Raw genomic sequence first — 27,353 nt, forward strand, 5'->3', positions numbered from 1 at the left:
ATTTACTGCTCTTGTTCTTTTGCTGCACAGCCAAACATGTTTCAACCTGTTTTTCTTCAGAAATGGAGGCTTTTGTGGTGTACATTCAGACTGAATAACAGTAGTTGAGTTTTTTTTTAAACTTTTTTGAAACAATTGTAGCTGCTAATTCCAGGTCTATGAAACGGTCAACAAGTGGTTCTGGGATCATTGTTTTCATTCGTTTGTCAGAAATCCTTCAAGGAGCAGCTGGTCCTCGCTGGATGTTCTTTCCACTCTTGGATTTTGACTCTGCATTTGAACCTTTAGGATCCTCTTTCTGTAATCGGCACTATCAAATAAAGTTCTGAAATTCTTGTGAAAGCCTTTTGCTTGTACTCCTTGATGAATGTTTCTCATGTCTAACATTATGAGACACCTTCTTGCTGTGCAGCAAGTTCACTTTTACTGCAAAAGACATTTTTTTCTCTCATTACTGACCCTTCAGATCTTGTCTTGGCTGTCTGTCTTTTGTTCATTTCCCTTCATTTTTTCTCAACTTTTTCCATTTTTCTCACATGACACAACCTTTACAAACCCTTGTGACTCAATGGGTGAACTTATCACATGGTTACTACCTTTACAAATGTCTATTAAGAATAATTCTGCTCTGTGTAAAGAAAGAGTAATAAAAGCAAACAACAAATATAATTGTGGTGCTTAAGAGTATGTGTGTGTGTGCAAAGTCCGACAGGGAATGAAGAAGTATTCTCCTTTGGGAAGGGGAACTATTTAAAGGCACATTCCCCTTCCCTTTCACCTGACTTCCTGTGGACTCCTCTTTGTGACCTCAACCACAGGCCCTGTTTAGAAAAAAAGTTGAAAAACCATTTAAAATTTGTTCGTAAAGCGACGTAACTGTGATGCTCACTAGATTGGCAAATATGAACCACAATGCATTGCGTTTGAACAATTTTTCACGTGAAAAAACTGCATTTGAATAAATTTGTTATGAACCAGTGGATTCATTAGTAGTCTTCGTAAAGTGTTCATATTTAATAGTTTTTTAATGTCGTATTTGTTGTTCAAAAAGTAAAAGAAATAGCAAGTGAGTGTGATGTCTGACTTGCTTTTAAAACCCACTAGATAGTCCAGCACTATATCGTTTTTTGTATTGATGAAGTAGGAAGGGAATTCATACATAGCCTAATTCTTGATATAAACCATCACAAAAATAGAAAAACAAATATGTTAATGATTTAACATTACAAACAATAGAGTTCCTCAAAGCACTCTGGAAAGTACAGGTACAGTTTTTGTTTTCATTTGTTTTTTTGTTTTTTGTCAGTCAACAATTGATACCTTCCATCTATCCTTTCTGAGGACAAACAGGCAAGCTGAACAGAAGTCCATAAAAATCTGTTGGTTTGTAAAAACAGGAAGATTCTTCCTTCCATTTGTTGGTTCCATTTTAGCTGCCACTGCTGGGATTTTTGAATCAATACCAAATAGTTTATTGATCTTAACATAGATGTTATCGGAGATGGACAGAGCTGCAAGAATAAATTGGACAGCATCCACATAGTGCTTTTCTAAGTCGGCTGATCAATCAGTAAGCTTTTACACTGAAAGGCTCTTTCGTTCAACCGATCTGCATTTTTAATCAATTTAGAAATTCCTCAATTGGCAAATGGAGTGCTTTTTTAAGACACTCAGATATTAATGGATGTTAATGATCTATTATGAGGGATCTCTCCCCTCTCGCGTTCTAAACAGGAAGTAGTTACTGGTTCCAGGATGCCAAAATCCCAAAGCGTTCTATTGAGAAATAGTCAGTCTTTATATTTGTCAAAATAACCATTCTTGCTCTAATACCTTTTTTTAACATTTTATTCTAATCCTTTTTTCATAATATTATTTCATTATTGCATGTTATTCAAGTTATAAACTGTCCAATCAGAGGCCTCAATGAAAGCAGGTGGACTCAGGTCTAACATTCGAACATTCAAAGCATTTGATTGACGGATTCTCCAAAGCCCGCTTTTTAAGTGGAAGTGATGTGGATTTCCTGATTGGCGGTAGTAGTTGTCAGTGAAACAACAGCTCAGACCAATTCAGAGCGATCACTGCTTACTGACCTCATTCGGCTCCAACATGGCGATGTCCGTATTGCAAAAAAGTGGCGATTGAATGTACTTGTACTTTTCTCTGGGTAAAGTCATACTCACTTGGTCCAGTTCTAATATTTAGTTAATGGGTCTTTCTCTTGGGTTTTTCTTTGTTTGAACCGAAAAAGGGTCTCATAAAATACAGAAATCCCATACCATAATGCTTATGACTCCACGTCTCAATCCTATTTGCGATAAACAAACATTATAATTATCCCCGCTCCTGTAGTTTCTACTTTAAAAAAAATTGAAATCCTTGATTGTTAAAAGTAGATTTAATGAAAGAGTTGCTGGACTAAACTACATGAGATTGCACTGGCATCCTTGTGTAAGTGGGAAAAGACGAACATCTAGATTTTCCATTTTTGTCAAATCGTAAAGCATGCTTTTCCAAAAACCTGTATTCAGTTTTGTAATGTTGAAAACCTCTAAGGGGTCAAAGCCACTCCTCTGCACTGAGCCATATTATATGGCAGGACTGTAGCTTTAAAAGGCTGGATCCTTCCTCTCATCGGACACACTTTAACAAACTCTCAACAGACTTCCGAAGAACATTACCAGCTGAAAGGAGTATATAGAAATGGAGGACCAGATGGAAAGCCAGAAGAGAAGACAAGAAAGCAAAGATGTTTTAATCTGTAAGTTAAAATGCTTTTTTTAATTCTGCTTTTGAAACTATTGTCACCAGCAACAACTAGAATTAGCTTTAATAACCAAATACTTTAATTCTGACTTATATTTGAAATAATGGAGTTTAGCAAGGAAACAAACAGAAGGGGAGAAAATGTTTGGATTCATGGGAAGGTAGGAGCGCACCTGAGTGAATGGAAAGCAGGAAAAGAAGGGCACAGCAGAAGTGCATCGCCATAGAGACAGAAATCACATGTCACAGAGATAAACACATCTGAAAACATGTGACAATGTGTGCGGAGGACTAACCTCAGTTATCTACCTTCTGAATTTGTATAAACAAAAAAGTACACGCATGTACCTGTCCACACTTGAACAAAGAGGTTGTTTTTTATTCCAACTCATTAAAGATCCTTAATCTGACTGAACTGTTCATAGACTCACTTCATGCAGGACATCACGGTGTAAAATCAGACTTTGAGGTTTTAGACCGCCTGACATTCTTCCCAATTGCAACACAACATGTGACACGGCAATGAATACATTTTCTTCTCTTTTTTTAATGTGTAATGAGTTTCAGTGGGACTGTGAAAGTCCCTACATTTAAGCCACTTCCTGTTTTGTTTTTTCTATTTAACATACAAAAAACCATATGCGTTACATGTGAAATACAAAAGAACAACAATGGAAGAAGTGTCAAACTATCATCCTGTGAGTGCAATTATATAATCTGTTCCAGTATTTGCTGAAAAGCGTCATGATCTCGTGTTTTGTTAGATATAACATTCACAGAAAGCGATTAATGCTGGAAACTACGGCATGTTGACATACAGAGCCACTCCTATTGTGGTGATTACTTTTCATTCATTAACCAAGCAGCTTCTCAGATCATGTTACATAGATAAACACTTGACTAGTTTTCCCATTTATGCAGTTGATTATTTGTATGCGAACTGCAATCACAGTGTTATAATTTTGTGGAAATGTTTTGACACCTGCATTTTTTTTCTTTTTTTAATTATTTTTAACAAGTCTCTAGTTAATATTCTGTGATGTTGAAATCTGCCACTAAAGCTTTAGATACAGAGTGGCAAAAAACGTTGTTGTTCCTAAAAGAAAAGTCTCAAATCAATTTTATTTTGTTGGTAAGGGAAGCTCTTCAGTCAAACCATTTGGTGACACGTTTTTCCCCTTTTTTTAGCTGAACGGACAGGGTCTTTGGGATGCCTTGGATGGTTTATAGTCATTCTCTCTGGATTTTTCACAGTTCTTCTTTTTCCCATCACAGTCTGGTTCTGTTTGAAGGTGAGTGAGCTAAAGTGCACAAACTGACACTCTCTAATGCAAAAATGAGCATGTGAGCTGAGGTTGAGCTGTTTGTGGTTTTCTAGATTGTTCAGGAGTATGAGCGAGCTGTCATCTTCAGGCTGGGCCGCATCATAGACAAGAAACCCAAAGGACCAGGTGTGACAGCTTTATCCACACTATGAAGAGAAAAAAAGAACTATTTATTCTCTGTTTTATTTACTTATTTTTTAGTCACTCAGAGCCTTCCATGATTTTTTTTCATTTATTATTGGTCGCTTTTACTTTTTTTAGGAATATTCTTTATCCTGCCATGCACTGACTCCCTGATTAGAGTGGATCTGAGAACTGTTTCATTTGACATTCCACCACAAGAGGTCAGTGGTACTCACCACGACACACGAATAAAGAATAAAATCTTTATTTGCAGCATTACAACCTTAATAAAATCTTGAAACATGAACTGGTTTCACTTTTCTTCAGATTCTAACCAAAGATTCAGTCACTGTTAGTGTGGATGGCGTGGTGTACTTCCGGGTCAGTGACCCCATCGCTTCCGTGGCCAATGTGACTAATGCCGACTTTTCCACCCGACTGCTGGCACAAACCACCCTCAGAAATGTCCTGGGCACCAAGAACCTCGCAGAGGTCCTGTCCGACCGGGAGGGCATTGCTCACAGCATGCAGGTGAAAATAAAAACTACAATATCTATATATATATATAGTGTTCTTTTCTATTAAAGGTCAAAACATTTTCATAGCTTAGTTTGGTGGGCATGTGCCACACTCTTAAACCACAGAAATAAAGCTTCTTTTTTTAAAACCTTTTTCAGTCCAATCTGGATGAAGCCACAGACAACTGGGGAATTAAGGTGGAGCGCGTGGAGATCAAAGATGTGAAACTTCCACATCAGCTCCAGAGAGCCATGGCTGCAGAAGCAGAGGCAGCACGAGAGGCCAGAGCAAAGGTCTGTTTAATGCAACACACAAATGTGCTAACATATTCACAATCACTACAAACAGCTATTTTCACTGACTTCATGGCCTCTTCTCTCCTCACAGGTGATTGCAGCAGAAGGTGAGATGAACGCATCCCGCGCCCTAAAGGAGGCGTCGCTCGTCATTGCAGAGTCTCCATCAGCTCTGCAGCTTCGTTACTTGCAGACTCTCAGCACCATTGCAGCAGAGAAGAACTCCACCATTATCTTCCCATTACCCATGGATGTCATATCTCACTTTATGCGAAAGTGAACTTGCCTCACCAAAGTGAAGTGGACTTTATAAGATAGGATTTTAGTGCATTTTATGTTTTACATGATTCATCTATAATTCATTGTATATTATATTTAATCTGTCCTTTCCCAATGTCTTGGTTAAAATCACTGGTTAAATTCTCCCTTAGTAGATTTTGTTTTAATGTAAATGTTTAGATAAGTGGCAAATAAAGCAATGCATGGAACTGTAATAGAATAAAACATTGTAGTGGTTCCAAATTTGTCTGTGAGGTCCTTTGACATCAGTGACAGCATTAAGAAATATTGACGAAGCAGAATGTCCCCAGTCTCATGCCCTTACTGAAGATGTTTAACTGTTGCACAGGTCTTAATCAAGTCTAAGAAGAGCGGTTCAGCTTACTTTCTAAGATTTCTGACAAAGAATTGCTTGACATACATAATTCTTTGTAATCGGCGCAAAGTTAGAGAGGTATCAAGCATGCCCTTTGGTGTTCACAGCAAACGGTGGGAAGGGGCGATGAGTTTCAATGTTGAGTTAATGTACAGAGGCGATCACAAGTCCTGTGGCGGTATTTGAGTGTTGCGTTTCAAGTGGTGTGACAGCATGGCGCTGTGAAAATTATGCCTGTTTTCTGGCACAGCCTGCATTTCTTGCTGCTCATTACCAGGATCAGGTGTACTCAGTCAATCAGAATATGGAAACACTTCTCTGATCAGCAGTAAAAGGAAGGATAGGGAGGTTTTGGTAAACAGGCTGGGTGGTGGGTATACAGGACCAAGATATTCCTACATAAGTTTAAACTTATAAAGATAAGCACTCCAACTTTTGCAAAATAGTTTCAAATCTACTTCTAAGAGAGAAAAGGATTAAAACACAAATCACCACTGACTTGCATATAAACAATGCAATAATCAAGCACGGTTCTACATTGATTTATGTGTTTTTTGCACTTTTCTTTTCACACTTCTGTTGTTTTAATTTGGTTTATTTGTGATGCATCTGAGAAATTTCACAGAATGACAACAACTTTTCTCACTTTTTCCACATATATTCATATATGACCAATTTATCATCTGTGCAATATGCACAAATGTACGTTAAGGTTGTGTGACACAGCCTTAAGAAACAGTTGTTTATGGGGTGAGTAGTAGCTTTTAGTACATAGGTTGCAACAGTTTATAGTTTAACAAATCTAATAAAGAGCTTACTCCACCACTGACTCTTGATTAGGGTTGAAAAGGTTAATAGATTTAATAACTAATTCTAAAATGTTGCATATATGTAAGACTGATTGAATGTTTATTTCTTTTGTAAGTGACCATGGTATAAGCGGGTTAATGGCAGACGAAGTGGGCATTATCAGAAATTAACGCATGCCGTAGAAGCCTAATAATGCACACTTCGAAGGCCATTTACCCGCTTGTACCATGGTCACTTACAAAAGATATAAACGTTCAATCAGTTTTTAGTACATTATTCTTGTCATGTTTTCAGTTTGGATAGCATTTTTTGCAAAAAGCTGACCATTTGTTACGTGGTGCGGTACGTTGTCGTGGTCACATGAATGCAGCAGCAAAAGAAAGCGATATCTATGCTGGTTTTCACAATGGGTTAAATAAAGCATCTGTTCAGTGAGAAAGTTCACCTCTTACCGCTTGTTTTTGACCAGATGATGAAGCAAAAGATTGTTTTAAAGAAGCCAATGTAGTGATATGAACATTTAAGCTGTGACCGGATCCTCTTTTTCAGGCGTGTATTATCACTATGGATTATCACTTTTTAATGCACACCCAGCAGCCAATCAGAATCGAGAATTCACCTGGACCATGGTATAATGAAACTTATAACAATAATCAAGTCTCAACCACAAAAATAAGATCTTCTGAAGCCTACAAAACTTTGACTACAAATTTTTATGGTAATATTCCATTGTCTGAAAGAAAACATTTACACTTAATAAACCAAATACGTTGGGGACAAGGAAGGAAGTGGGTGGTGCCTGACAATATTCTGAGAAATGTGTGAATGCGAATCTGGGGGTGCAATACTATCAGGTGTGGGCTCAAGTAGCAAGTGGCTTCTAATCAGAAAGGTATGTTCTGCTAGGTCCAAAAAAGCTACATATTTTTATCAGAGATAGATGGATTTAAAGAATGTATGCACTGGATGCCTAATGATGGACCCTTTATTTAATTAAAACAAACAAAAAAAAACTGCTTGGCTACATCTCATCACTAGTCCCCATTAGAGACATTCAAAACTTTAAAAATTCCATTTATCTTCTGTTAATTTCCAGTTTCATACAATCATAATAAGTATAAACTGGAGGATAACCACAGTGCAGGACTGCTCTGGGGGGGATAAGACATGTAAAAACTTCATAGATAAAAGATAAACATCACACTGCAAGTAAACACACAACAGTTTCTACAACTACATCTAAAACTCATTCCTCTTCTAAAACCTGCTACTGTCCCTTGAAGGGTCAATGGGGCTGCCGGAGCCTATCCCGGCCACTAGTGGGCGAAGAAAAGGGACATTCAGGACAGGTCACCAGTCTGTCAAACTCCACACAGAAAGGTCCCACATTGGTGTTCTGTTTCAGGTCAGGGGGCCTTTTAGCTGTGAGGCAAGAGCGCTAACCACTGCGCCACAATGCAGCAGCCACACACATCTATAACTTTATTATAAAAATGACTAAACTTGATTTGGGGTGAGGTTGGTGGTCAAATGACTTGTGCAAAATAATGTTTTAAAAATCGGCTTTTGAAATTGCCAGGTGGTTTTCGAAGACCTCACTGTTTTTTAAACTAATTTTATAGAAACTTAATAAACTGAATGAACATCAAACTTTATTATGAAGTTTTAAAGACTTCCACAGAAGAAGAAAAATCTAATTAATGAAATGCTCCTCACGTATTACTATTCTGTGACTTTTTTTTAAATTATTCCTTTTTTGGTGTTTTTGGGTATTTACTGGTTTATTCTGCATCTTTGATGCCCTAGGTGTCACTTCCTAAACAAAATTCCTCAGGCCAAATGATCCAAATTGAGTTTGATAGGACAACTTAATATTTTTGAAAACACCTGCACGTGCCTTTAAATATATAAAGTTTATTATCCAGTTATCTTAGCAGGTGGTTTTACAGCTATCCTGTGTGGAAAGGTTTATCACAGCCGTCCCACTTATCCCACTTATCGCCTAATGCAGCACATGATCAGTCATGTGTTCTTTTGCCAAGAGATTCCACTGGAAATGTTTCCATGTACTGAAAGCAGGTTTTCAGTAGTAGGTTGATTACTTTATTGTCATCACTGCAGATTAGTAATCAATTTTCGTCACAATTTTTCCATTTTTACAAATGGAACATTTTTGTTTCACAAATCTTAAGAAATAAATAATGCTCTGGTGTCCTGTTCTTGTCCTCTTTCTCGTCTCGCGCCCCCAGCCATCCCCCCACCTATCTGGATGAAGCCCATCTACTGGACTATTTAAACATGTATTTGTAGAGTTGATAAACTAATTCTTCTGGTACATCGCCCTGAACATCTGTCCTGGGGAGGATCCCTCCGTCATGTGGACATCCCTGAGGTTTCTTCTTCTTTCTTTTTTTCTGGAATCCATTTTTTTAGGAGTTTTTCCTGACCGCAAAGGAGGGTCTAAGGGCAGGGATGTCCAGTTTAGTTTAGTCTGTTTAGTTAAGTTTAGCCAATACCTATTGAATTCTATGACTGTGTTTCATGTTTATTATGCAATTACCTGTATGAAGCCCATTGAGACGGCTATTGTTGTAATATTGGGCTATATAAATAAAATAAAATTGAATTGAATTGAATTGTCCCAATAAATTAAAAAAATTAAAGCTGAGGAATCACTTGTTAGTTTTTATTATTTACTTTTGCAATAAAATAGGCTGATAATAGTTTCTCTGTACTGTAGGTTCCAAAGTTTTATACATTTAGAGTGCTAAAAGTGTTTGCAAGAGTATTTAAAAGAAAAAATCTTCTCTTTAGCAAACAAGTTTAATGTGCTGAGACCACATACAGGACACGAAGGTTGAATGTAATTTATACTATAAATAAAAATATATAAATATATATTATATATTAGGAAATGGTTGACTGGAAAAGTAGATTTAACTTAAAAGTAGGTGGACTAAACAGCATTAGATTTCACTGGTGTCCCTATGGAAGTGGAAACAAGTTTTGCTTCCAATACACAATCATCTGTATTTTTCCCTTTGTCAAATAATGAAGCATATTTTTTCCAAGACACATTTTTTTCATACAAGTATTAGTTTCCATACAAGTTTTACAACCTCAATGGTTGCTTATTTGCACTTACTTAGTTGAAAATTAACTAAGGGGTCAAAGCCCCACCTAAGATTTGAGTCATATTATATGGCATGTCTGCAGCTTTAAAAGGCTGGATCCTTCCTCTCATCAGGCACACTTTAATAAACTCAACCAGGAATAATACCAGCTCAAAGAAGCAAATGGAAATGGAGAACCACATGGGAAGCCAAAGGAGAAGACAAGAAAACGAAGAGGCTTTAATTTGTAAGTTAAAACTCATTGGAGTTTCACCGTAACAAAAAAACGCTACTATCTTTGACATCCAGGTGACATAAAAATCAGGTTTGATTTGATTTTAGGTAAATTTACCTGCAATTACAAGAATAGCAGGAATTAAAACAAGTGTAGAAAAACAAAAGCTTATAAAATCTTGACTAAATCATCAGGTCAACAATTCAAAATTTTATTTAATCAGAACAACAAAATGACTATAATTCATAGATAGATAAGAATGCACCTTTTTTTTATGGAATGCATGTAAGAAAGGTTCATAGGGCACATCCTTAGTGCGTCGTCATAGTGACAGAAATCATGTTCCAGAGAGAAACAGTTCTGAGAGCATAGAACAATTAAATGCTATAAGTGAGCTTACCTTCACTTTTATAATAGCTCCATGTAAAACCAAAATTGATGTGTTTCATTAGTACTTTTTCCACACACAAATACTGAATTAAATCATTTGACAACTGCACCTATGTACATTTAAGAAACATCAAAGGTTATGAACCAAACAACAAGTCCAGAATCTTCTGGACATACTGAAGCATGGAAGATAAACAGAACTTAGTCTGTTTACTCTCAATAAATCTCTTAAATCTTAATAAAAGCCACTTTGTAAAGAAAAAGAGCCGGTTGTCACAGTGCAACCTGAGACTTTACCTGTCCAAGGACCTAGAGCTGTGAACATTCTTACATCTAAGCCATGGAAAGCCACTTTTTGTTTTGTCTTTGTGGTTTTTTTATTCTGCTGGTTAACTTACAAAAATCCATTTGTGCATAAATTTTTTTGTTTGTTTAATTACATGAAATACAAAATAGCCATAAAAGAAAAATAAATATCACAGGAAATCATACAGAAGCTTTACTTTAGACTGTCATCCTGTTACTGCAAATATTATGATTCATTCTTTAACATCTTGACATACGGAACATCTCCAAATTTCATGACTTTTTATCATCAACCAAGCAGATTATCAGATCATGTTGAATAAATATGTATTGTGGCAGATTAATTTTGTGCAAACTCCAAACACCTTAACATGACTTCACTTCACATGTTTTCCTCCTGTTTATAGCTGAACGGACAGGGTCATTGGGATGCATTGGATGGTTAATAGTCATACTTTCTGGATTGTTCGTATTTCTTTTGTTTCCCGTCACAATCTGGTTCTGTTTCAAGGTGAGTGGGTGCACAAACCCCAGGGTCTACAGCAAAACTAAGAATGTGAGCTGATGTTGAGCTGTTTGTGGTCTTCCAGACTGTTCAGGAGTATGAGCGAGCTGTCATCTTCAGGCTGGGCCGCATCACAGACAGGAAACCCAAAGGACCAGGTGTGACAGCTTTATCCACACTTTGAAGAGAAAAAAAAGAACTATTTATTCTCTGTTTTCAATTACTAATATTATTTCATGATTATTTTGTTATTCATAACCTAATTGTTATTTACTTTACTTTAATTTTTTTTAGGAATATTCTTTATCCTGCCATGCACTGACTCCCTGGTTAAAGTGGATCTGAGAACTGTTTCATTTGACATTCCACCACAAGAGGTCAGTGGTACTCACCACGACACACGGATAAAAAAAAAGAAGTCTTTATTGGCAGCATTACAACCTTAATAAAATCTTGAAACATGAACTGAGTTTCACTTTTCTTCAGATTCTAACCAAAGATTCAGTCACTGTTAGTGTGGATGGCGTGGTGTACTTCCGGGTCAGTGACCCCATCGCTTCCGTGGCCAATGTGACTAATGCCGACTTTTCCACCCGACTGCTGGCACAAACCACCCTCAGAAATGTCCTGGGCACCAAGAACCTCGCAGAGGTCCTGTCCGACCGGGAGGGCATTGCTCACAGCATGCAGGTGAAAAGAAATGTACAAAATCTGCCCAGGTTTGTCACATGTGCTACAGTTTGGGATAAAAATTCTTTTAAACCTTTTTCAGTCCAATCTGGATGAAGCCACAGACAACTGGGGAATTAAGGTGGAGCGCGTGGAGATCAAAGATGTGAAACTTCCATTTCAACTGCAGAGAGCCATGGCTGCAGAAGCAGAGGCAGCACGAGAGGCCAGAGCAAAGGTCTGTTTAATGCAACACACAAATGTGCTAACATATTCACAATCACTACAAACAGCTATTTTCACTGACTTCATGGCCTCTTCTCTCCTCACAGGTGATTGCAGCAGAAGGTGAGATGAACGCATCCCGCGCCCTAAAGGAGGCGTCGCTCGTCATTGCAGAGTCTCCATCAGCTCTGCAGCTTCGTTACTTGCAGACTCTCAACACCATTGCAGCAGAGAAGAACTCCACCATTATCTTCCCATTACCCATGGATGTCATATCTCACTTTATGCGAAAGTGAACTTGCCTCACCAAAGTGAAGTGGACTTTATAAGATATAATAATTGTATGTTTTATGTTTTACATGAAAAATACTTCAGCTGTATTGGAGCGGGTGGCACTTTTGTTGCTAACACAAATCTATAATTCACTGTATATTATATTTAATCTGCCCTGTCCTATAATTCTGGTTAAATCTTTTGAATATATTCTTATTAGATTTTGTAAATAATTATAAAATGTTATGAAATGTCACAACATCTGCAACACTTTTGTTACTTCTTTAAAGTTGAATCCAATATCTCTCTGAAATAAATTCAATTTTTTTCATCACTTTAATTGTTTTTGTTTCATATGTCAACAGAAAAAACAAAAGAAGCTGCTGAAAACTTTAAAAATACAGGATACATGTTTTTACCTTCATGTGAATGCTGAAATAAGTGGAAAATGCACGAAAGTATTGAACCATAATAGAATAAAACATTGTTGTGTTTAAACGTCTGGCTATACAGTACTTTGATATAAGCGACAGCATGAAGATACATTGGTGAAGTATATTGTCCCCAGTCTCATGGCATTTACTGAAGATGTTCAAAAGTTGCACACATATCTCAATCAAGTCCAAAAAGAGCGGTTCAGCGTAATTTCTGAAAACTTTTCACAAAAGCTTGGACAGAACAGTCAAAGACTTGCTTGACACAGATAATGCTCTTTAATCGTCACAGAAAAGAAAAGATATCAAGCATACTTTAGTGAGCATTTGAAAGAAATACAGAAAAGAGCCCATTCTGAGTCACATTAATATATGGACAAGGCTCATTCTGAGGTGGAAAAAAGCTCTGCCGACATTTCACTGGAATTACCATCCTGTTCCCGTCCTCCTGATGATAAACATGTTGTGTTCGCTGAAACTTCAAGTTGAGCAAAGATAAGCTTCTAGAGGTCTCCAAGAGAACACCTGCTTGTTTTGTTAGATCAGATGACATGGCACATTTAGAAAGTTCTGATTGTCTTCATAACTTTGCGACAATGTGGGGTGAGGGTACCCAGTATTGAACGCGTTGCAGCATACAAAAGCATGCTGCAACGCGTTCAACAGTGCCAAACATGACAGATACAGACATGGAGCAGTTGGCCAACTTTCTTGGACATGATATAAGAATTCACCACGAGTTCTACATACTACCAGAGAAAACCTTGCAACCAACAAGTCAGCTAAGTACTGATGGCTCTTGACAATTACAGAAAATTGGCCAATGATTACGTCTTCCCTGTTCAGGTGGTTTAACACTGCTGTCACAGTCAATGACTTCCTGATGTGGTATCTGGAATATGGTAATCTGAACTCTCTGATGTAATATCAGAAGGCTGATCAGAGTCTTCAAGATTAAATTATGGAAGAAAAAAAAGGGGAGAACTAATCAAGAGTCACAATGCTTTATGCAATGGTTATATTTAAAAAAACAATTTAAAATAATGAATCACAGAATTACGTTTGTTGTTAAATTATCAATTTTATGGGAAAAATATACACCTTAAACATTAAATCAACTATATGTCTAACAATGTGGAAATTAGAATATTATGAATATGTTTTTAAACTTCAAACTGTTTACAGGCAGGGAGTTTACTTTACCTTATCACACTCTTAGTTCTTAATATTGGAACAACAACCCCTTTTTCTTCAAGGTTTGTCTCAACTATAGTTGTAGACTTGCATACAGATTGCAATACAGCTTTCAAACTTTACAATTTAAAGAAACATACATACTATGAATATATTTGTGACATAAATATATGAATATACATATATCCCTTGTGCCATTCTATGACCCCACCCTTACATTGACGTGTTCTCCCTACCATGACAAAGGTGGATAAAGGTGGAAAGATTTCATGTAATCCATGGACATCAGTGAAGATCACAAATCATTGAAGAAAAAAGGTTCAGAGCACTGTCTAGTGGGTCTAGATGACCCAACTCCTAATTTTAAAGTGCCTAGGATAGCACAAGGGTTTCATATATATATTTATTATTTAAAGGCCAGGGGCCTCATTTATAACACTTTGCGTAGTATTTGCGTCAGAAGTGGCGTACGGATGAAACATAGGACGTGCGTACGCACAGAAATATTCGGAGTTCTAAAACCGTGCGCACGCACATCCTACGCATCTTTCCCTTAATAAATCACAACCAATTCTAAATGCTGCGCAGCTTTTGCGGCCTCATGACACGCCCATAGTTGCCCATAAATGGTCCGTGAAACGCCCACAAATGAATATTCATTGATTGCGAAACCATGGCACACACCGAGAGAAAATCAAAAAAACGTAACTTCACTCAATGTGAAGTAGAAGTTATCGTTGGCGAGGTGGAAAAGAGGAGAAAAATGTTGTTTGGAGGGCACAGTGTGGGCATTACTAACTAATGCCAAAAAGGCACGTGAGTGGCAGACGGCGGCAGACGACGAAAATGCTGTAGCCTCACAACCTCGGACCGTGGCCGAAATAAAAAAGAAAAGGTCGGACATCAAAGTCAAGGCAAAAAAACGTCTAGCGCTGAACCCCCCCCCACACACACACACACACACCCGTGTCTGCCACGGGTGTGGGGGGGACACCGGAGCTGACCCCTCCTGATGAGAGACTGGCGGCAATAATTGGGGAATCCCTTTTAAGTGGAGTGGTGACTGAGGCGGAGGGGGACACCGACGCGCCAGATGCACCGGGTGACACACCCCCAAAAGCCCGCAGAGGACGTCGGAACCGACTTCCTCCGCAAGCTCTGACGCCTGGGTCAGAGCTTGCGTGAAGGACCGCACATTTTCCCGTCAAGTTTGCTTTTTATAAATCTTAACTATTTCGTAGAGAGTGGCGTACGCCTTATTTTGTGCGTACGCAACGTTTATAAATGAGGCCCCAGGTAAGGTAGATTATGAAGAACCCAAATGCAGAGGAAGAGCTTTTAAACTATTCACAAGTTATAAAAAAACAACAACTCTGACAACATGTAAAATGTAAACTAAAAGTAACTTATATATTCACAATGCTGCAGGAGTTGCAATTCCATTTTAAAGATGTTCTTGTACTACGCAAACTGGTCTACTTGTTTGCACATGACTGCACATGCAAGAAAAAACATCTGCAGCCTCCTGCTGGGCTACATTCCATCACTTTGTCCCCATTAGAGACATTCAAAACTTTACATTTTGAATGCAGGAACATCAAACTGTATTATGATGCTGCAATAACTTCCACAGAAGAAAATGCAATTTTTTAAAATCACAAAAGAGAAGTTAAAGAAATACTTATTAGTTTTATTATTTACTTTTGCAATAAAACAGGCTGATAAGGACGTTCTTTCTTATGTACCTTCTATAGTTTCCACATTTGGAAACTTTGTTTGCAAGAGTGCAACAAGCTTAAAAAGTTTCCCTCAAACACATGGGTTTGATGTGGTAAGGCCACATATACAAGACATGGAGGTTGAATGCAGAGGCGGTCTTTACCTATAGGCAATGTGGGCGGTAGCGAGGGTGCAGTCTCAGAGGGGGGTGCATAAACACCCAGTGAAAAAAAAAGACATCACCATTTTTATAGGCTAATATCATCTATTTACACATTAAATTAATTAAATTAATCAAATATGCACAAGGGTGCTCTTACTATCATATCGACTTCACAACACTACCATGCGCTGTGTGTGTGTGTGTGTGTGTGTGTCTGTGTGGTGTGTGTAACAAAACGTAGGAAGAGCGGGGGTGGAGGGGGGGGGGCATCTAGGAACAGCTGCAAAGGATGTGAAGAGGTGGTGTCACCCTGAGAGAAAAACCAAGTAGAGGGGTGGAGGAGAGGATTGGGCTCACGATTTCAAATCCAACCTGTCACAGGAGCGGCTCAGTGATCAACATCAACCATGCAATTGCACAAAATATTTTTATGATGATGTAGTTGATGATTTTACCTCCAAGAGGGCCAAAAAGTTACGTTTTAGATGTGTACATTTGTACAAAGCCGTTGTCCTGACATTAAGATATTAAAATATATCTTGTTCCCTCAGATTAATATCTTTCCTTCGTACAAAATAATATTCCGTTCCCACAAGATACTATTCCGTTCCCACAAAATACTGTTGCGTTCCCTCGAAATACTATTCCGTTCCCTCGAAATACTATCCCTTTCCCTCAAAATACTATCCCGTTCCCTCGAAATGATTAACTCGTGCGAACGCAATCATTATTTTGTTCGAACGCAATAATGAATCTGTTCGAACGCAATAATTATTCACGTCATAAGTCATTCACGCGGATATGCTCTCTGTACGCCGGCAAAAGCTGCTTTCAGTGGTAACTTCCGTGTCTCTGTGACCCACATTCGTTCAGAAAAGTAACATGAAAAACAAAAATGATATAGCTTTACTGCAGGAAATCCATTTATCTTTATCAGCTGGTCATCTCCTGTGCTGTTCCCAGTATCCAGTTATGTATTCTGCCGGTTTCAACTCCAAACAAAGAGGGGTTGCAGTTTTGATTAATAAAAATGTTACATTTACTCATAAGGATACAGTTACTGACCCAGAAGGCAGATTTGTAATCATTAATATATCCATTCAGAATAAGGACTTTTGCATAGCCAGTATCTATGGCCCGAATGTTGACGACTCTTCCTTCTTTCACAGATTCTTCACCTCACTCTCAGTTCACTCTGACTCCACAATCATTATAGGAGGAGACTTCAACCTTGTTTTGGACCCTGAACTTGACAGACTCAGCACAGCAGCAAACCAGCGTACATGGCGCTCTGCATGTATCCTACAGCAGTACATGAATGATCTGGGTCTCTGCGACGCTTGGCGCTCATGTCATCCAAACGCTAAGGGGTTCACCTTTTTTTCTCCAGTTCACCATTCACACTCTCGTTTAGATTATTTATTAGTCAGTAACTCCCTTTGAAAGAAATTAAAAGTTCCAACATTCATCCAATTATTATCAGTGACCATGCACCAGTTTCTGTTACTATTTCAAGGGAAGTACCCAGACCCTCGGGTTCAATCTGGATGTTTAATACATCTCTGTTAAAAGACCAGGAATTTTTGGAATTCTTTAAAAAAGAGTGGGCAACCTTCTTAGAATTCAACAATACTTCTGAAATATCACCAAGTGTTCTTTGGGAAACAGCAAAAGCAGTCATGAGAGGGAAAATCATCTCTTATTCAACGCATAAAAAACGCAAAGAGAAAGCAGATTTATTAGAACTAGAAAATAAAATCAAAACCCTGGAGACTGCTTATGCTGCTTCTGCACAGGAACACATACTGGGCGACCTGAAAAATTTAAAGCTGCAGTTAAATGACATCATTAATAAACAAACACAATTCCAGATACAAAGGCTTCGACTGGAAAGATATGAAAACTCAAATAAATCTGGCAAATTTCTAGCTAATCAGCTTAGATTAATAAAGAAAAATCAACAATCACTTCTATTATGGATCAAACAGGGAATGTCACCCATGACCCGGTAAAAATTAATAATGCGTTTAAAGACTTTTATCAAAACTTATACACTCCACAGATCAATCCATCAGAACAAAGCATCAACTCATTTCTCAACAATGTAAACCTGCCCAGGTTAAACGAAGATCAAATCACAAATTTAGACTCTCCGTTCTCGTTGTCTGAGCTTCATGAAGCTCTGTTACTTATGCCTAATGGTAAAGCACCAGGGCCTGACGGCTTTCCTGCAGAGTTTTATAAGGAATTCTGGGAACAACTGGCACCAACATTTTATAAAACGGTACAATTTATCAATGAAAGCCAATCTCTACCACCTAACATGAACTCCGCCAACATTATCCTTCTTTTAAAACCAGACAAAGACCCCACTAGTCCTTCAAGCTATCGCCCCATTTCTTTAATTAATGCAGATGTAAAAATTATCTGCAAAGCACTAGCACAGAGAATAGAAAAAGTCACTCCTCACATAATTGACTTTGATCAAACTGGATTCATCAAAGGCAGACACTCGGATGACAATGTCCACAGACTCGTTAACATAATAGACATGCCACCATCAAAAACCAGGAAATGACTATACTATCACTAGATGCTGAAAAAGCCTTTGATAGAGTAAATTGGAAGTTCCTTATTGCTGCCCTCCATAGGTTTGGGTTTGGAGAATCATTCATCAATTGGATCAAAATATTATACCACAACCCCAATGCATCAGTTAGAACTAATAAACAGACTTCCAACAGGTTTTTTCTTGGAAGAGGAACCAGACAGGGTTGCCCACTCTCTCCTTCTCTTTTTGCTATATTTATTGAGCCTCTAGCTGCAGCAATAAGACAGAATGAGAGCATTAAAGGAATTAAAACCAAACACAGCCATCATAAAATTAGTCTCTATGCAGATGACATATTACTGTTTTTAAGTAATTTACATTCTGTAAATGAAACGGCAACAATCATTAATGAATTCACCTCTATATCAGACTATTCCATTAATTGGAATAAGTCTGTTTTATTACCACTGAACAAAAATGCGGAGCAAAGACTCACAATACCAGTTAAATCAGGAAATATCAAATATCTAGGTATCAATTTTTCCCCCAAACTATCAGAACTGGTGCAGCTAAACTACACCCCATTACTGAAAAACATACAGGACGATCTAACACGCTGGACCAACCTGCCTCTGTCCCTTATGGGCAAGGTAGCCACAGTAAAAATGAAAATCGTACCCAAAGTTAATTATCTCTTTTCAATGATTCCCACACAACCGCCATTAAAATGGTTCAAAACATTAGACTCATCCATATCAAGCTTTTTATGGAACAATAAACCTGCAAGAATTAGTCTAAAAACTTTAAAATCTGCAAAAAGCTGTGGAGGATTAGAATGACCTAACTTCCACAATTACTTTCTTGCAAATAGATTGCAATACATCTCAAAATGGTTAAAAAATAATCCAGAAACCAACTCATGGTTAGACTTGGAACAGGCGTTATGTGGAAAGATCAACCTATCAGATCTTCCATTTATTAGCCAAACAGTTAAAAAACAGGATTGTTTCAAAAGTATTAATATAAATGCCACTTTAACAGCCTGGTGGGAATTTCTCAAAATATCAAAATCATCAATTCAACCGTGCAAAATGACACCCATCTGGAACAACCCAGACATCCTCATAAACAAAAAAATTATCCACTTCCCAGCTTGGCAAGCAGGGGGCATAAAACAACTAGAGCACATAATTATTGATAGAAGATTCATAACTAATAAAATAAAAGGGGTTTATTCAGACATACCTTTGGTTTGTCTGAAGATTAATAACCCCTCTTGTTAAAGTAAAATATGTCCAACACAAGAGGCCCTCAGCTCTCATATGTCTGCCTAGCTGTTGGACAGGACAAGTTAAAAAAAAAAAATGATATTAAAAATAAATTGTATGAATGCCTATTTTATAATGCTACTGTGTATTAATTATTGGATTTTATATGTAAGAATGATATCGGATAGCTATAAAATTGTATAATACGCAAAATTATTCTTAGTTACGTAAATTATTAATTATTTTTTCTTTTTTTAGTGATAGGAAATATTCATTTATTATGATTTATGTTGTTCCTAAACACATGAAAGTGCAAATGTACGGAGCCCTTGTCCTGACATTAAGATATTAAAATGTATCTTGTTCCCACAGATTAATATCTTGTTCCCTCTTATTAATATCTCGTTCGTACGAAATACTTTTCCGTTCCCACAAGATACTATTGCGTTCCCTCGAAATACTATTCCGTTCCCTCGAAATACTATCCCGTTCCCTCAAAATGATTAACTCGTACAAACGCCATAATTATTGCATTCGAACGCAATAATTATTCACGGTCTTGTTGGTCTTGTTGTTACACCTTGGTTACAGGGACAAGGTGATTGGCCGCAAAGCATGCTGGGAAACGTGACGTACTGTTATTGTTGTTATGCTACGAGCTAAAGGTAAGTGCATTAGGCGGAGCAGCCAGCTTAATATGATATTGTTCAGATTTTCATCGAGACAATAACAGATCAACCATTCTTGCTTTTATTTTTACCCCTATTGAATGCTCACAGAGACACGGAAGTAGCGGCAGGAAGCGGCTTTTGCAGCAAGATGACGGAGGGCGTACCAGATGTGAATGAATGTGAATACGATGGATGCTTTTGTGCTTTTTGAAATAAATAAATCTGTTTTCTAAACATCATCCGTGTCTTCAATGCAATGTAATGAGACACACACAGACAGAAATGTGAATGTATCTGCTGTAAATCTATGACGTAAATTAATAACAGGATAAATGATCGGCTAGTTAGTTAGCATGTAGCCTAATAGCCTTCGAATGTAAAGTGACTGACTGCTAAAGTTAATAAAATACAAGTCCGGAATATCATTATTCCTATTCGACCCTAAACTACAATATCAGCTGTCTGTCTGTCAACCGACCAGCCAGTTGCCCAAATGCCGGCATACATCAAAGAGCTCTGCGGCGGAGCTAGTAGTAGCCTAGCAGGAGCTATCGTATGACAAAGCAGCCTAGTTATCATAAATCTTTTGATATTTTTCTTATATTCATTGAGACAGTAATAAAGTGATCTTTTTTTTTTCATGTTCCTTTTTTGAACGAATGTGGGTCACAGAGACACGGAAGTTATCGCTGAAAGCAGCTTTTGCCGGCGTACAGAGAGAGAATATCCGCCTGAATGACTTATGACGTGAATAATTATTGTAAAAATTATTGCATTCGTACGAGTTAATCATTTCGAGGGAACGGGATAGTATTTCGAGGCAACGGAATAGTATTTCGAGGGAACACAATAGTATCTTGTGGGAACGGAATAGTATTTTGAGGGAACGAGATATTAATCTGAGGGAACAAGATATATTTTAATATCTTAATGTCAGGACAAGGGCTCCGTACATTTGCACTTTCATGTGTTTAGGAACAACATAAATCATAATAATATGAATATTTCCTATCACTAAAAAGAAAAAATAATTAATAATTTACGTAACTAATAATAATTTTGCGTATTATACAATTTTATAGCTATTTTATCATTCTTACATATAAAATCCAATAATTAATACACAGTAGAATTATAAAATAGGCATTCATACAATTTATTTTTGATAAACTATATTATTAAAAATTGTATACTATGCAAAATAAGTTATACATTTTATTTATTTCATTTTGTACATTTGTGAAGGATTTGTGCAACTTACCTTGGTGCTTATATACAATATTGTCCTTTTATGTACCTTTTTGTTTCATATGTTCCTGCCAACTTGTGCATATAGTGAACCCTGTAAAGCTCATTGTATAAAAATAATTGACAGAAAATTCAAATTATTTGAAATTAAGATATTTTTAAACCATTTGATGAAAAGTACAAAAAGAAACATTTGCAACATAATTTTTTATGGTATATAGATAGTATAGAATGTAACACGTTGGGTGGTTTGTTAAGTTATTGCTCACAACAATGTTAGTTCAGAGATACAAAAATATTGACATGAGAGATTAGAAAAAAATAAGCTTATTTACCTACTGTCTAAAATTTGATTCACACTTTTTTTTTAACATGGTGGAACCATTATAAAGAATTAATTACCAAAGAAAATTTGGATTCTTTCAATACAGCAAAGAGTCATTTAAAAAATGAATGACAATAGATGAGTTTGTCACACATAACGTTTTAAAAACTAGCTGAGCGTTTTCCACCCTAAGTGTTCTTGAGATTTCATGGCAGCAGCCAATTTTGAATGACCAGTAAAAGCCCTTATACTGCCCCTAGTGGGGTGATGATGACCTACAGGACGGAAAATATGTATGGTTATGTACAGTTGATTTTTAAAGAAAGTTTGGATCATGCTGATGAAATATAGGTCTCAGAAATATGTCAATTAATTATGATATGAATGGTTATACAAGGCTAATGCAGTAACATAATGTAACATAACTAAAACATTATGATTTTGTGTTTGTATGTATGCAGGTTTTCAGTTCTTGGGAAGGGAAGAAAAGGGTTAATTAATAGTCCAGTGCTTTATCTAGGGTGGGCTAACTAGTCAGGACCAACTCTGGTTGAGTGTTTTTTTATGTTATAAATAAATAAATAAATTTTATATATATATATATATATATATATATATATATATATGATTGACTGGAAAAGTACATTTAATAAAGTAGCTGGACTGGACTGCATGAGATTGCACTGGTGTTCCTGTAGAAGTGGAAAAGGTTTTGTTTCCACAAATGATGATCAAGGTTTCCCTCTTTTTTAAATCACAAAACAGACTTTTCATAAACTATATATACAGTTTCACTACTGCAATGATTGTTCATTCGCAGTGACTTAGTTGAAAATCAGCTCAGGGGTCAAAGCCCCACCTAAGCTTTGTCATATTATGTGGGAGGTCTGTAGCTTCAAAAGGCTGGAACCTTCCTCTCATCAGGGCACACTTTTAGAAACTCTCGACAAGAAATACCAACAGCTCAAAAAAGCAAATGGAAATGGAGGACAAAATAGAAAGCCAGAGGCAAAGACAAGAAGACGACAATGGTTTCATTTGTAAGTTGGAACACGGAGTTTTACTATAATAAAAACTGCTACTGTCTTTGTCAGCATTTTGACCAAAAAATCCGCTTTAATGATGATTTTAAGAAACTTTACCTGCTTTCGTGTTCAGAATAACAGGAATTTAAAAAATTTTAACATCTTGTCTAAATTATCATTGGTAAGAATGCATCTTACCGCGAAGGGGGGTCTAAGGGCAGGGATGCCAGTACAGCTTAGTCAGTTTGTTAGTTCATTTTAGTATTTTTCTATTGAACTCTTTGTATTCGTGATCCTTTTGATTTCATGTTTTACTTCGAAGCCCATCGAGACGACTGTTGTTGTGATTTTGGGCTATACAAATAAAATTGAATTGAATTGAATTGAATTGAATCTTTTTGAATAGCAAGCAGCCAAGAAAGGTTCATAGGGCACATCCTAAGTGACAGTTCTGAGAGAATATGCAGTGAGCTAGGGGGCCTGAAAAACAAAAATGGATGTGTTCAATGTTTTTTTATACATGGAGATGCATTTAATGCAATAACTGTACCTATCTACATTTTAGAATCATCCTAGATTATAAAAAAACAACAAAGCCAGCAGTTTCTGCCAGAATATTTTGCTGTAATGCAAAGAAAAACCGCTTACTGAAGCATGGAAGATAAATAGAACTAAGTCTATATACTCTTGGTACATCCCTTGAATTAATTCAATTCAATTCAATTTTATTTATATGAACTGATATTACAACAATAGTCGTCTCAATGGGTTTCATACCGGTCATTGTATAATAACATGGAATCAGTCATATAATACAATAGGCCAATGCTAAAATAAACTAAAAAGACTGGGTTATCGCTGCCCTTAGACTCTCCTTTTCAAAAATAAAATTCCAGGTTGTCACAGTGCAACATGTGACCTTACCTGTCCTTGAACCTAAATCTGTGAAAGTTCTCACATTTAAGCTTGGGGAAGCCACTTTTTTTTTGCTTCTGTTTTTTTCTGTGGTTTCACTTACAAGAAACCAGTGAACAGGAAATGTAAACAAGTACCACAGGAAATGACACTGAAACTTTACATTCAAACTTTAATCTTGTGATTGCTTTATCAAATCAAATCAAATTTAAACTTTGTTTATAAAGCACTTTTCATTTAAAAGCATAACACAAGGTTCTGTACATTTACACAAAACAAAATAATTATGAAAACAAGCTCGAAAGTTAAGAAATAGGGCACCCCTCCCCATACCTATACACAACCCCCCACGCCTTTCACACCTCGCACCCCCTGACTGATGAGGAAAGACAATGAGAAATAGGCTGAGCACGAAAACAAGATGTTGGAAACACTAATACGTTTTACCTTCTGCTCAAGTATTTGCTAAAAAGGGTCACAATATGATATTTTTTTTAAATAAAATGCAAAGATTATGATACATGCTGGAAATTATAACATGTCAACATGCAAAGCCACTACAATTGAATGACTTTTCATTCATTGACCAAACAGGTTATCAAATCATGTTACATAGGAAAACATTTGACTATTTTTCCTTTCAAAGAGGCAAATTGTTTGTAGGCAAACTCCAACACCATATTATTTCTTCATCGAAATGTAAGGACGTCACACATTTTTCTCCTTTTTTTAGCTGAACGGACAGGGTCTTTGGGATGCCTTGGATGGTTTATAGTCATTCTCTCTGGATTCTTCACAGTTCTTCTTTTTCCCATCACAATCTGTTACTGTTTAAAGGTGAGTGGGCTAAAGTGCACAAACTGACACTCTCTAATGCAAAAATGAGCATGTGAGCTGAGGTTGAGCTGTTTGTGGTTTTCTAGATTGTTCAGGAGTATGAGCGAGCTGTCATCTTCAGGCTGGGCCGCATCATAGACAAGAAACCCAAAGGACCAGGTGTGACAGCTTTAACCAAACTTTGAAAACATATTTACTCATATTTTAGTCACTCACAGCCTTTCATGATTTTTTTTCATTTATTATTGGTCGCTTTTCCTTTTTTTTTTAGGAATATTCTTTATCCTGCCATGCACTGACTCCCTGGTTAAAGTGGATCTGCGAATCATTTCATTTGACATTCCACCACAAGAGGTCAGTGGAACTCACCATGACGTACAGACGGCGGGCGGCCGTGGTGCAGCGGTAGGGCGGTCGACCCATGATCGTAAGATTGCAGGTTCGAATCCCGCCTTGCACGCCCATGTGTCGAAGTGTCCTTGGGCCAGACACTGAACCCCACCTTGCCTCTGGTGGGAGGTTGGCGCCAGTGTGTCCGGCAGCGGAGCCGCCATCAGTGTGTGAATGTGTGTGTGAATGTGTGTGTGCATGGGTGAATGGGACTGTGACTGTAAAGCGCTTTGGGCCTTCGTAAGAAGGTAGAAAGCGCTATATAAGTATACGCCATTTACCATTTACAGATAAAGAAAAGATCTTTATTTGCAGCATTTCAACCTTAAAAAAATGCTTGAAACATGAACTGGGTTTTACTTTTCTTCAGATTCTAACCAAAGATTCAGTCACTGTTAGTGTGGATGGTGTGGTGTACTTCCGGGTCAGTGACCCCATCGCTTCCGTGGCCAATGTGACTAATGCCAACTATTCCACCCGACTGCTGGCACAAACCACCCTCAGAAATGTCCTGGGCACCAAGAACCTAGCAGAGGTCCTGTCCGACCGGGAGGGCATTGCTCACAGCATGCAGGTGAAAAGAAATGTACAAAATCTGCCCAGGTTTGTCACATGTGCTACAGTTTGGGATAAAAATTCTTTTAAACCTTTTTCAGTCCAATCTGGATGAAGCCACAGACAACTGGGGAATTAAGGTGGAGCGCGTGGAGATCAAAGATGTGAAACTTCCACATCAGCTCCAGAGAGCCATGGCTGCAGAAGCAGAGGCAGCACGAGAGGCCAGAGCAAAGGTCTGTTTAATGCAACACACAAATGTGCTAACATATTCACAATCACTACAAACAGCTATTTTCACTGACTTCATGGCCTCTTCTCTCCTCACAGGTGATTGCAGCAGAAGGTGAGATGAACGCATCCCGCGCCCTAAAGGAGGCGTCGCTCGTCATTGCAGAGTCTCCATCAGCTCTGCAGCTTCGTTACTTGCAGACTCTCAGCACCATTGCAGCAGAGAAGAACTCCACCATTATCTTCCCATTACCCATGGATGTCATATCTCACTTTATGCGAAAGTGAACTTGCCTAACCAAGGCAAAGTGTGCTGAATAGGAAAGGATCACTATAAGTTTTAATGATTCTACAGACAGTTTGTCATGGTTTGATTTGACTTCAGTGATGTTTTACGGATAATAGAGTAATGGATATGAAAAATCAACATCAGGAATTTTTAATGTGGACTGGTTCTGTTGGTGGGGGGATTATGTGTTTGTGTAAAACTGAAAAAAGAATTGATTAATTCATTGAAATGGCTTTAACTGATCAGAAAGGTTTTTTTATTTATGATTATTGATTCATGTTTGAGGTTATTAACAAACATTTTTTAACCTAGTGTTTGTTTCAGGCTCTAAGTAAAACAAAAATCTATTTTCACTTTGTCCTTAAAGTGCTCCATAAATACATTCACAGTACAATACAAGACAGTTTGACATGGAGACTTTTATAAAACAAGACAGCACAGCACATATTCATAGTTTTGAATCTTTTTATTATCATGTTCTTCCCAAGGGAGACAAATAAAAGCATAAACATATGTTTTTATCCCACACAGGTAAACTACATTATTCTCCATCCTCTAAACGTTCTATTCTACTGTTACATCCCAAACATTAGAAGAGAGTTAAAAGAACAGAAAGAGGAAAAGACACAGCAAAGGCAGAGAAAACATGCTTCAATTCCTCTGTTGATGCACTAAGACAACTCATGTGGTAAATGTATTTACATTCAAACGTACAATCAGTGCCAAAACAGACAGACCTTGTCGCTGGACCAGAAATATATGTCCTCCAGAAGTGGAGAGTTCACAAACTGTGGAAACACCTGTTACAACAGCATCTCTATATGAACATGGGATTTTTACTCTAACAAATACGAAATTTTCCCCACTGTGTTGTAGAACACTTGATCAAATGCTGCATAAATAACGGCTGCTACAAAGGGATCAGACAAAAGATCCTTCAGCGAAAAAAATCTCACAAAGACTCGTATAAAACGCCGTCATACATCTTTGACATTCAGTGTAACCGAGACACAGATGTCCACAGGACACTTTGAAAGGCTCATTACAATAACAGTTCTTTTTTTTTTTTCCAACAGATTCATTTAAAAGTGTTATTGGCCATGAAATCTTTGACTATGCAGAGTTGTATGTAAACAGTAGTTTTGCTGCATCCATATAGACTGTACGTTTTGCACCTGAGGTGACCCAAAGGAGTCCTTCAGTAATCCGAAAAATCTGAACACACAGTGAGTGTCTGACTGAAAGAGATTCAAAGAACTGATCAGAAACATTCTTGCAATGGTCGGACTTGTTAGAAAATCTGGGGAGCTTTAGACACACTAGTC

General features: G+C 37.4%; 2 protein-coding genes across 4 annotated transcripts; both read left to right on the forward strand.

The window, feature by feature from the left end:
• Positions 1–2,606: 2,606 nt before the first annotated feature.
• Positions 2,607–27,233, forward strand: LOC101173000 (stomatin-like). Of its 3 annotated transcripts, none has more exons than XM_023962335.2 (7): positions 2,607–2,764; positions 3,958–4,061; positions 4,148–4,220; positions 4,356–4,438; positions 4,545–4,748; positions 4,895–5,029; positions 5,124–5,554. In XM_023962335.2, exons 1-7 carry the CDS (start codon positions 2,707–2,709, stop codon positions 5,310–5,312), a joined length of 846 nt encoding a protein of 281 aa, XP_023818103.1. In that variant the 5' UTR covers positions 2,607–2,706; the 3' UTR covers positions 5,313–5,554. The 3 variants fall into 3 exon arrangements, with proteins under 3 accessions (XP_023818103.1, XP_078786748.1, XP_023818107.1); XM_078930622.1 differs by lacking the exons at positions 3,958–4,061; positions 4,148–4,220; positions 4,356–4,438; ... (1 more) ...; positions 4,895–5,029; positions 5,124–5,554 and adding exons at positions 24,460–24,563; positions 24,650–24,722; positions 24,835–24,917; ... (1 more) ...; positions 25,610–25,744; positions 25,839–27,233 and having other exon boundaries at positions 2,617–2,764; XM_023962339.2 differs by lacking the exons at positions 2,607–2,764; positions 3,958–4,061; positions 4,148–4,220; ... (2 more) ...; positions 4,895–5,029; positions 5,124–5,554 and adding exons at positions 22,683–22,826; positions 24,460–24,563; positions 24,650–24,722; ... (2 more) ...; positions 25,610–25,744; positions 25,839–27,233.
• Positions 9,701–12,547, forward strand: LOC105355599 (stomatin-like). The gene is made up of 7 exons (XM_023962336.2): positions 9,701–9,857; positions 10,949–11,052; positions 11,132–11,204; positions 11,341–11,423; positions 11,533–11,736; positions 11,819–11,953; positions 12,048–12,547. Exons 1-7 carry the CDS (start codon positions 9,704–9,706, stop codon positions 12,234–12,236), a joined length of 942 nt encoding a protein of 313 aa, XP_023818104.1. The 5' UTR covers positions 9,701–9,703; the 3' UTR covers positions 12,237–12,547.
• Positions 27,234–27,353: the final 120 nt, after the last annotated feature.

This window comes from Oryzias latipes, chromosome 14, assembly GCF_053564925.1.
Source record: "Oryzias latipes strain Hd-rR chromosome 14, Olatipes_Hd-rR_3.1".
Classification (NCBI taxonomy): domain Eukaryota; kingdom Metazoa; phylum Chordata; class Actinopteri; order Beloniformes; family Adrianichthyidae; genus Oryzias; species Oryzias latipes.

What these genes read in the sequence shown, in the direction of transcription:
- LOC105355599 (XM_023962336.2), top strand. Translation starts at nt 9,704, where the DNA reads ATGTCTGCAGCTTTAAAAGGCTGGATCCTTCCTCTCATCAGGCACACT. An exon ending in CAATCTGGTTCTGTTTCAAG is followed by an intron (nt 11,053 to 11,131) that starts GTGAGTGGGTGC and finishes GTGGTCTTCCAG; the next exon opens with ACTGTTCAGGAGTATGAGCG. An exon ending in CACGAGAGGCCAGAGCAAAG is followed by an intron (nt 11,954 to 12,047) that starts GTCTGTTTAATG and finishes CTCTCCTCACAG; the next exon opens with GTGATTGCAGCAGAAGGTGA.
- LOC101173000 (XM_023962339.2), top strand. Translation starts at nt 22,763, where the DNA reads ATGGAAATGGAGGACAAAATAGAAAGCCAGAGGCAAAGACAAGAAGAC. An exon ending in GCATTGCTCACAGCATGCAG is followed by an intron (nt 25,528 to 25,609) that starts GTGAAAAGAAAT and finishes AACCTTTTTCAG; the next exon opens with TCCAATCTGGATGAAGCCAC. An exon ending in CACGAGAGGCCAGAGCAAAG is followed by an intron (nt 25,745 to 25,838) that starts GTCTGTTTAATG and finishes CTCTCCTCACAG; the next exon opens with GTGATTGCAGCAGAAGGTGA.